This window comes from Otolemur garnettii, unplaced genomic scaffold, assembly GCF_000181295.1.
Source record: "Otolemur garnettii isolate 467f Iridium unplaced genomic scaffold, OtoGar3 scaffold00037, whole genome shotgun sequence".
Taxonomy (NCBI): Eukaryota; Metazoa; Chordata; class Mammalia; order Primates; family Galagidae; genus Otolemur; species Otolemur garnettii.
The window spans coordinates 10,800,803-10,811,606 of NW_003852432.1; the positions used below are offsets into that span (position 1 = coordinate 10,800,803).

The 10,804-nt window shown below is 45.8% G+C and overlaps 1 protein-coding gene across 1 annotated transcript in view; it reads left to right on the forward strand.

Annotated features, from left to right (window-relative positions):
• Positions 1-6,116, forward strand: part of WNT2 (Wnt family member 2) — a 38,838-nt gene extending 32,722 nt beyond the window's left edge. The window contains exon 5 of the mRNA XM_003789793.1: positions 4,946-6,116. Coding sequence (XP_003789841.1) covers positions 4,946-5,175 — 230 coding nt within the window. The 3' untranslated portion in view covers positions 5,176-6,116. The remainder of the gene's footprint in view (positions 1-4,945) is intronic.
• Positions 6,117-10,804: the final 4,688 nt, after the last annotated feature.

Sequence of the window (10,804 nt, forward strand, 5' to 3'; positions counted from 1 at the left end):
AGAGAGTATGGCCTACAGATAGTTCTACGTGGATGACCAGTCACAGCAAACTCCACATGTTGAAAACTAAAGTCATTATCTCTTCTCAACACCTCCCCAGGCACTCCCCACCTCAGGGAGTCACCAGTGTCAGCACAGTCACTCACACCAGAACCCGAGGAACCCTCTGGACTCTTCTCACCCGCTCCCCAGCCATCCACTCAGTCACCACGTCCTACCCATCCTGCCTCTACCGTTCCCCCTACCACTGCCCTAATGGGCTGCTCCTCCTTCTGGCCAGGCACTTTCTTGGTCTTTAACTTGTCCCCTGGCCCCTCCTCTGGCCCCCTCACTCCATGCAGCCTGCACACTTGGTGATCCTTCAGAAGCAAGATCAGATCACGATGCCCTGAGTATGAGTCCTCAGCAATACCACATGGCCCTCCAGCTGCAGTTTAACCCCTAATCCTCTACCACTCCAGCCCTATCTCCTGCCAGGCTCCCAGCTGAACGCAGTGTTCCAACCACAGGGCGCACATCCTGCCCCCCACCTGTTACAGAGCTGGGCTCATTTTCTGGCCTTCACAGGTGCGGCCGCTACCTTTCTCCTCTTTTCCTTTCTCTACTTTACCCTCCCTCCTTCCCTTCCTCCACGTCCAACATGACCACATTTCTCTTCTTAGCTTGGTATGGAAATATAAAATGCATGCGGAGAAGTGCACAGTCCCATGTGTACAGCACGGCGAATTTCCTCAAATGAACACACCTATGTAACCGGTGCCCAGATCCACCACCCAAGAGGCCCAGTATTCCAGAAGCCTCCCTCACCCTCCTTTTCTCTTCTCTACTTTTAATAGCATTGGCTAGTTTTTGTTTTTTTTTTTAATCATTGTTATACTTTTTATAAATGAACACTTAGTCTCAATTGACAACCTGGCATCAGGTATCTATTTCTGTGTAACAAACCAGCAGAAAACTGAACACTCAGTGGCCCAAAACAATCCCCCGGTCACACCGTGGACCTCATGGTTCCTCATGGCTGTGCTCTATGCCACCGGCTCCATAACCAGGCTCCGTGGGAACTGGGCCTGCACCCGCTGTCTGCGTCTTCTCCTCCGTTCCCTCCTCCATCTGCTGCGTTCATCTGGATCATCTTCCACTCTTTACCGAAACTGTTCTCATCAAGGAAGCACCAGTTACCTCCCTGTCATGAAGCCCAAGGAACATTTTTCAGTCTTTTCCTGCTTGGCCACCCCTCTATCCCTAATTCAGTGAGTCACCGAGTTCTGTGACTCGCCCTCTTCAGCCTACCCAGCATTTGTCCTGCTTCTATCTCTTCTCATTGGCTCTTGTCTGGACTATTCCAACAGCTTCCACCCTTCCCTCCCCACCCAAAATGTTCTTCCAGACTTATCCTCTTGTAGTTTTTTGGGATGAAAACTCTGGACCAGCCCAACACCCACCATAGAATAAAAATCAACCTGCAGCATGGTGTAAAGTTACTTTAAACAGTCACATACCAAAGGCTTGAGCCAGGAAGCCAGTTTTCATGTCTGGTTAAGGTGGACAACCAATCATGTGAAAACAAACTGTCAGTCTCTGACCACTCCTCCCCACAATTGGTAGACAACTGTTAACTTATTGCTCCAACCTCCCTCTCTAAGCTCTTTGCCTAATGCCTCCCCGGAATCCCTACCCCATGCTGCCTAACTGACCTGGAATCTGTAGTCATTTGTGAACCTGCCCTGGGAATTTCTGCTAGGAAGGTCTCCCTTGTCTGGAAGGCCATTTCCCCACTATCTACCTGCAGATCCTCTACTTCTCCTTAATATCCTATCTCTAATGCCACCTCCTCTCTAAAACCACATACATGATGGCTCTTTTCCTGGTCTTGCTACTATTAGTATTAATACAAAGAAATATCATTATTGGCCAGGTGCAGTGGTTCACATCTGTAATTCTAGTACACTAGTACTCAGGAGGATCACTTGAGGTCAGGAGCTTGTGACCAGGCAGGGCACAGTGGCTCATGCCTATAATCCTAGCACTCTGGGAGGCCAAGGTGGGTGGATTGCTTGAGCTCAGAAGTTTGAGACCAGCCTGAGCAAGAGTAAGAACCCGTATCTACTAAAAATAGAAAAATTTTAGCTGGGTGTGGTGGCAGGTAGTCCCAGCTACTTGGGAGGCTGAGTCTGGAGGATTGATTAAAACCAGGAGTTTGAGGTTTGCTGGGTGCTAGGCTGATACCATGGCACTCTAACCTTGGCAACACAGTGAGACTGTCTCAAAAAAAGAAAGGGAGGGTAGGAGAGAGAGAGAAAGAAAGAAAAAGAAAAGGAAGTAAGGAAGGAAAGAGGGAAGGAAGGAAGGACGGACGGAAGGAAGGAAGGAAGGAAGGAAATTATTATAATATTCTTGGCTCCTGCCTCCTAGAATATAAACTCCTCAGGGCAAGATTTTTGTCTTATTCACTGACATATCCCAGGCTCCCAGAACTGTACCTAGCATGTAGTAGTCACTCAAAAAACACTTGCTAAATGAACGCATGGCTGGTTAACATTAAGTGACCAGTTATTATGCCAGGCACTTTCACACATTATCTCATTCCATCCCAAACACAAGCCCTGTGAGGAAAGAGCTGTTTTTAATCCCAATTTCCCGTTGGAGGAAACTAAAGCCAAACAAGATTAAGTACTTTGCCCAAAGCCACACAGTTAATAATGTGGCAAAGCGAGGATCCGAACCCTGCCGAACCCTGATTGTCCAAGCTCTAAATAACCTCACTTAACAGTCTTTGAGCTTTGCTTGCTGTGGTGCTTTGCACATGACTCTGCTGTGGGTCCCAGTAGGTTTTCAACAAATGAAATAATTATCTCCAAGTCATGGAAGTGTCTCTTTCACTGTTTACCTCGGCACCACATTATGAGTTCCCTGAGAAAAGGAACTGGGTCCTAGTTATTTTATTTACCACCACCCCAGAACCCAAGCAGCCAGCACAGTGTCTTGCACATGTCTGTGTTTACTAGATGTTTATTGAATGAAATAACCGGTGTGCTGTGAAGAGGCAGCATTTGGCAGGGCATCCTTTTTGCACTCAGTAATTTTAAATACTGTCCTGATGGTTGCCCTGAATCCAGCCTCTGCCGCTGCCTTTTCCAACCCTTTGCTTCTTCAGCATGTTGTAGGCTCAGGGCCATCCCTGGCTGACCCATCCTCTACCCTGACCCCGGCCCTTTACCATCCTTCCTGTCCTCATGAAATTCCCCGGCCGGTCTTCCTGCTCTCGGAGGCCCATCACGCAGAGTGAGTTCTGCCCCACCCTCTCCTCTTCTGAACCCTCTGCCCTGCTTGAACCCTGCTGCTTCCCTGGTCATCCTTGACAGGCAGGGCAACATGACATTTTTGTAGATAATTCTAACACAGAGTGGATTGTGATAAACAGAGAGAGTCACGAGGCCCTGTAGGAGTTACAAAGAGGGAGACATTCCGAGTTAAATGATGGAGAAGCTGGAAATGAATTGAGTCATTGTCTGTTTCATCCTGCTACAAGTTTGTTTTGCTTAGTTTGGCTTCTCTAGGTTTGTCAATTATTTAGGATTGTTGACTTCAAGTGATAGAAACTCAAGCAGTTTAAGCTACAAGGGAAAATTTCTTATGAAGATATAGAGTCTCTAGGAATTCAAAGGTTGGAATGAAGCCAGTTCTCAGGATGACGTGGATGTAGAACCAGAAAATGGTTTGGGATCCAGGCAGCTTTCTCTTTCCATGTCTGGTCGTCAATGTCACTGTGCGTTTGCTTCATTTCTGCTTCTCAGTGAATCTCCTCTATTCCACCGACCTCATTGTGGCACATGGCTGCCAAAGGTAACCACGTTTAAACTGAAGATGTTGACTGGCTGTCAATCTCACACTCTCCAGGGAAATCTACCTGATTGGCCCAGCATGAGTCAGGTGCTCACCCCTGGTCCAATCACCTGCTGTCAGTGCACAGGGACATGTTGTCCAATGTGGCTGCCAGGCACCCATCCCTGTGGTGGAGGCAGAAGTAGAAAGGACCTTTGGAAGCTGAGTAAACTCTCTAAAAATGTCTACTACCCTTGCTCTGTTGTCTGATCATGTTCTTGTAAGAGAATTCTGGGCGCTTCCATAGAAGCAAAGAAAATTGAGAGGCTTTTTAGCCTTGAAATTCTTTTTCATAGACAAACAAATAAGGATTACTATTGAGCAAACATCACACTGATTAAGATGATGTTCCATCTGTAATTCCCAGTGGGTTTTTGATGCAAGTTTTGTTCACTGAAGGCCTAGAATCCTGGCCTCCCCCAGGGCCCCCCCCACATCTGTTAGGCTGTTAGGCTGCAGTAGGGGTGACAGTTACGTGATAAACCCAACAGGGACTTTCTCCCTTCTCAAGGTCTCACACACATGATGGCCACACCTCCCCTTCAGCAACTGCAGTTCTATTTCCTTCTGATAAGCCAGAGTAATCAGGTTTGGGGAGACAGAATTCCCTCCCTTTAAGAGTTCCATGCCCTGATGAATTTCGAGGCATGTCTTCCTTAATTTGATTTGAGGTCAGGAGAGAGGAAACAGGAGAGATTCTTCTTTCATTCTTTGTGGTCTTGCCTATTCAAGGATCCTGCAATTTAAGGCCTGGTAAGGATAATCTGAAAAGTTTATTCCCAACTCAGAAGTGGGAGAGCTGGATGCATGTTGTCCAAGGCAAATCCAAAATGTCACATCCATCCTTCCTGGACTGGGCCTTCCTAGCATCACCATAGTCCCTGAAGCTGGCACAGAGGATTACATAGGGCACAGGCCCCAGAACAGCTGTGACAGCCCCAGGCTGTGGAGAGGTGGTGCCAGGGCCCTTGTCCTGGAGGATGTACCTGCAACTCTTCTCCTCCCAAAGCATATTGTATTCTGTCTGACCTTCTCAGTGACATCACCCTGCCTTGTCTTCTAGGCTCCCTGGGTACAGCAGGCCGTGTGTGCAACCTGACGTCCCGGGGCATGGACAGCTGTGAAGTCATGTGCTGCGGGAGAGGCTATGACACCTCCCGTGTCACCCGGATGACCAAGTGCGAGTGTAAGTTCCACTGGTGCTGCGCCGTCCGCTGTCAGGACTGCCTGGAGGCCTTGGATGTGCACACATGCAAGGCCCCCAAGAACGCCGACTGGACAACCCCCACATGACTCCTGCAGAGGTCACCATCCACCTTCCCTCCTGCAAGGACTCCATCGGATCTACAAAGACACTGGACCTTTGGGTTCTCTCTGGGGGGTTGTTTCCCAAGGCATGTGGCCTCTGTCTCAACAGAAGCCCCTGTCCCTCCCTCGGGGCCCCACATGCTGCATGTAAAGCACACCTGTTCTATCCGTCCTCCAGCTCTCGGGGGAAGCCACTCTCTAGTGAGTTCTCCTAGGAAAGGGTATGATGGGCTGCTCCAACGGGAGGGTGCTGAGCCCAGACCACTGCTGCCCTCCACCTAGATTTTTCCTCTTTCTAGAGCGATTGGCCAGGCAGGGGAAAAAAAAAAAAAAGAGTTTCTCAAAGCATTTGTCTCTGTGTCTTCCAACAAATGCTCCCGGTTAAGAAATTCCATATGTCTCTTCAATGGGTAAAGAGAGTGCAATCAACAGCCACTGAATTAACTTCAATTCTTGACAAAAACAAAGAAGGCTTTTTGTGTCTGATCTAGTGTTTTCATAGCCACCAGCCCCAGGGGTGATTGGTAATTGTCTGAAGAAGGATGGCTTTCAATAAACTTCAGTCTTACAATGCATAGTTTCCAGTCAATGCCCACAAATAGGGCACTCTTGCCACATTAAAATCTGATGTAGCAAGGTGGGAATGTGAGTCCTTTGGTACAGTGGCATGTTCAATCTTTGCAACAGCAAAAGCCTCAGAAAGGGTCTGCTCTGCACTACCTGCCCTTGATGTAAAGAATCTTGTGGGGTCGAGACTTCCTTCTCACTCAGGATCACAAGGGAATAAAAGAGAATATAGGCAACCTGGTCCCATTGTGTAACTATGAGGTGAATATGGTGGAAATTAACTCAGTTCATGGAATATCAGCAAATGTGTCTGTACAGACAAAGAAAAAAAAAGGGAGAATAAAATTCCTATCTGGTATGATGCTTTGACCCATGGCATTCTGTAACTGAAATGACGTTGAGCATGAAAACTTTGGGGATGACAAGACCAGTGAACCAAAATGCTGACAAAGAGGTTTCCAGGGCTAAATCACACCTGGGGCAGCCTTTACCGTAAGCAGATGCCTAAGTCGGCTGCATGTGCTGAGGCACAGCAGCCAGTACCCCTCGCCCTTCAGACACTTTTTAAAGACCTGTCATGCTTAATTATATTTATTCCATGCTTACAAGATGACGTGATGCTGTAGCCTAAAGCAAATGACACACAGCTTTGCTTATGAAGTTGGTAATCCTCCCATATTATATTGCAAACAAATCGTAACTTGGAGACTATATTTAAGGGACATAACTGTAATTATGGGAACGTCGCTATGCAAATTGTGGTTGGCTTCTGCCATCAGCCAAAAGATGACATTCAGGGAAAATGGAGAGACTGCCGGCCTCGTTTTGCACAGTAAATGAAAGAAGGGTGAAACAGACAGAGCTCCTTCTCACCTCTGGAACAATTTGGTTCTTGTTCACACGATCTCCTCACAGGAGCTACATTAACAGGATAGGTCACTCTATGCATCTGGTGTCAAGTTAGTGATGCGTGCTCATTTTTTAGCACATTGGCCTCCAATTTCTCTATTCTTACTTTGCAGCAAGTCCCTGAGACTGAGGCTCATGGGAAACAACCCACTAGAGTACTTTGTCAAAGTTGATATTTGCCTCACACGCTTCTTAAAGATGACAGGATTCATCCCCTTTCCTGAACTCCCAAGCCCCTTAATTAGTTGTCTACCTTTTCCAAAGTGACTCTTTTGATCCTATGGATTCAGAGGGCAGGACCAGTGGGCACGTCTGAGCTCAGTGTGGGGTTAGGCTGGACACCTACCAGCTGCTCAGCCTCAGCGACACCGAAGCTTGCTGTGAACGCCTTCATGGGAAGGCGAAGGCACTTTCACCGGGATCCCAGAGCCATAGGCTCTTCTTCCTACTAGATGAACTGCAAACTCATAAAGCCATGGATACATTTAGGAATGGAAAGGGCCTTAGAAGACATTTTAGCTCCCCTCACTTTGGGGAAACTGAGACCGAGAGAGGCAAAGGGATCGCTACACATATCAGCCGTTTCCCAGATCTTCATCACAAATAGGGCCACACTCTAGGAGTGTTTGAGAAAGTGAAGCACTTTATCCATAAACGAAACTAGTTTCCAACAGCATTAATTCAGTGGATTCTAAATAATTCTAACTCCCAGTGATGCTCATTGTTTTTTCATATTCCTGCTAATTTAGATCTGACTTTTTTATGGTGAAATGCATCCCTCCTGACAAGTAGCAAGGAGACACGGCTTATCCCTATGGAAATCTACATAAATGTCCTCATCTATAAGGCAGAATATGGCAGGCACTGCCACTGAGGAGGCCAAAATGAGAGGGTGAATTTTGTGTGTGTGTGTGTTTTCTTCTGAAAGAGGAAAATTCTATTCTATTATTTGAAAAAATCTTTTAAAACAGATAATTTTCAACTCAGTCTTTTAGGGCTTGATGAAGGATCAGTATTCCAGAATTCTGAAATACACAAAACTCCTGGTTATCTGATGCTTTTAAGGAAAGGTATGGCATGAACCACACTCCCCCCCCCCCAAAAAAGGGTAAAATCTATTCTGGCCAAATGTCCTTACAAATTCCCTCCTAATAGAAAAATCTTATTATAAATTAAAGTTTTCTAATTCCAAGATAATGCTCATTAATTTTCTGCAATGTCCAAAAAAGGTCCTACAATAGGAGATATAGAAGAGTTAACTGGAGTTTTCTACAATAAAGATGTAATCTGCAGGGAACGCCCAGACTTATCATATGAGTTGCTTTCTTCAACTTGCCTAAATTGGTTTGTGGTGTTGACTGGTGTTTGTCTGTATCCTCGGAGGATGTTTTAGCAAGGTGCATTCTGGTCACCATCCTGCACAGTCCCCTCCTGATCTGAAAGAGTGAACACTCTGCCTTAAAAGATGAGGTTACTCCCTCCCCTGACACGCCCAAGCACAAAAGGCCCCAGTGCTGTGACCACACTCAGCTCTGGCTCTGTACCCCTGGGGAAGGAGGGCTTTTGGCATGTTATAGGACTATAGGTGCTTCAGGATGGAATTGGGAAAGACACAAGGCCCCCCAGAGCACCATCTGCTCTAGCTCATCCCATGTCACCAGCTTAAAATAGACATCTGGAAAAAAGGGCCAATCCCACGGCAGTCCAGTCTGGGTGGGGCCAGAGGATGGGAAGGGATGAGAGAGGGAAAGAGCCGGATGGCTTTTGCCAGGTGACTGCCTGAGCTTGGTGATCAGAAGCATAGTCTTTTCTGCTCTTGCTGGAAACTCTGCCCATCCTCCTGCCATTGTTTCTGTCCCAGAGCCCAGCACCTAATTCCTGGGGCACTGTGAGGCCCATGGGCTTAGGGGCCTAGGCCATGGCTGCGACGGCCTTACCTACTACGTAACTCTGTTCCAAGTGGCCAGGATTAATTTCAAGAGCCCTTTTGAAATTGTCACAGCTATATTCCTTTTTGTTAGAATTATTACAATGTCTGGAAAAAGTTAGATATTGCATTTCTTGTTCAAAACGGAGGTTTTAAAGTCAGAAAATCCAATTCTGGGCTATAGTTATTTATGAAGGAACCTCACATTGACTTCATGAGACCTAAAGCAGGGCTGTCTCCAAAGCGGCCAACATGACCGGGCATGCGCTCTGCTTTTTCAGGTCAGGATATTGTTATTACTTCTCAGTTATTAAAAGCTGGCCTGGGGCTGGTGTTGTCTCACTCAGCTGAAAAACATCCATCTCCCCCTCTTGCCAGCTCTCAAAATAAAGGCTCAGAGAGGTGTCCAGTGGACCAGAACCATTCTTTTATGTCTATTTACTGTACTTCAACCTGGGTTTCCTTATCTTGAGAGCAAGAGTTGTACTCAACAAATAGACCTTGCTAGTTCCAACTCTGGTAAATAGCTTTGTCAGGTCTGTGCTAAACTTCTGAAAAGCAATCTGCTAGTGTGAGCTGACAGCTAAGCCCTGCTTCTTTTGACCTTCTCCTTACCTAGGTAGAGAACATTTTCACTCATCCATGAGAATTTTCTTTACATTTTTTTCTGAGGCTCAGCAAGGTGACAGGTGGTTTGCAAAACCCAGCATGATGATTATTTTTCTAAATCATAGTTGTTCCAGCACTCGCTTTTTTTCCCCTCATATTCACATGGATTCCTGTGTAACCAAACCTCCCACTTCCACAAGCTAATAAAAGTGTCACGCAGATTGTTACAAAGAACTATTGTTATTTACAAGTCTGCATTTTCTGTGAAATCAAAACATAATAAAGTGAATTTTCAGTGTTAACTTTGTTATTTTAAACTCATGGTAGTCTTGCCAAACCCTCTGGTGAAAAGAAATCCCTGCAGGTTATGAGAACTATTCCCTTGTCTCTTCTCAGGACCACACTTAAAACAATGTGATCGAGAAGCATCTTTAAAGTCTGTGAAGATTTTTAGGAAAGGTAACGGCCTTACCTTACCGATCACTATTTTCGAAATTGATGGATAAGACATATTCAAAATAGAGAAATTATGCCAGATTTTCATCCTGTGTTTTGCTGTAGGTACCAGCTAAGTGCTTGCCCCCTTGGTGTTTTGGCAGTGTTTATAAACTCATGTCTCTCCCCTGGAGCTAACTCACTCCTGTCGACCTCACTGAATTATTGCTTTCCCTGTAAGTGCTTACTCTGGGCTGAAATAACATTTTCTCAGCTTGATAAGAAACATACAGATCTCTTGCCCAGTTACTGAGATCTGATTGTGTGGGCTGCTTAATCAGTAGAGGCTCAGAAAATAGGAATGAACTTCCTATATGAATAGGTTAAAGGGTTAAAAAAAAAAGTATAGAAAAAAACCAAAGTAGTATAGTAGAGAAATTTTTAAAAAGAAAAATAATTAAAAAATCAAATGGGAGTGAATTCTCCTCTAGCAAAGGAAACACAACCCCCACATTCCTCTTCCCCACTGAGCTAGGCTTTGGGGTGGCATTAGTCTGGTTCTGCTCTTTAAGAACCCCAACATGGTCCCATAGTTAGACTGCTCACTGTCTCTCTACAATTCCATCATTTCATCCAGAAACTCCCACACCTACTTGTGTATCTGAAAAAGAAAGGGCAATTCATGTGTCTGTGTGTGTGTGGTTTTTTGAGTTTTTGTTTTTGTTTTTGAGATGCAGGTCTTGCTACATTGCCCAGATTAGCTTCAAACTCCTTGATCTCAAGCAAACCACCTCAGTAGCTGGGACTACAGATACACACCACCATGTCCAGCTATGGGTATTTTTCAAAGGACATTTCCCCCAAATATTTTTGCCCAGAGATTGTCAGTGAAATTTCCCTTATCTAACCCTTTGTGCTGGAGGGCTCTCCTACATATTCTAAGATGTTTGGAGGCAACTGCCCCAGCCTTCAGTTGTAACAACCAAAAACATGTCCAGACATTGCCACATGTACCGCAGGGGAAGGAAAGAGGGACAGTGAAATGGTTCCACGTTGAGAACCACTAGTCGAACACTTTGAGTTAAGTGCTCCCTTTACTTGCGAGCCACACTCTATTAGGAACACCTCACTGGGAATATCATTTTATGGGGTTGATCCCCAGTATTA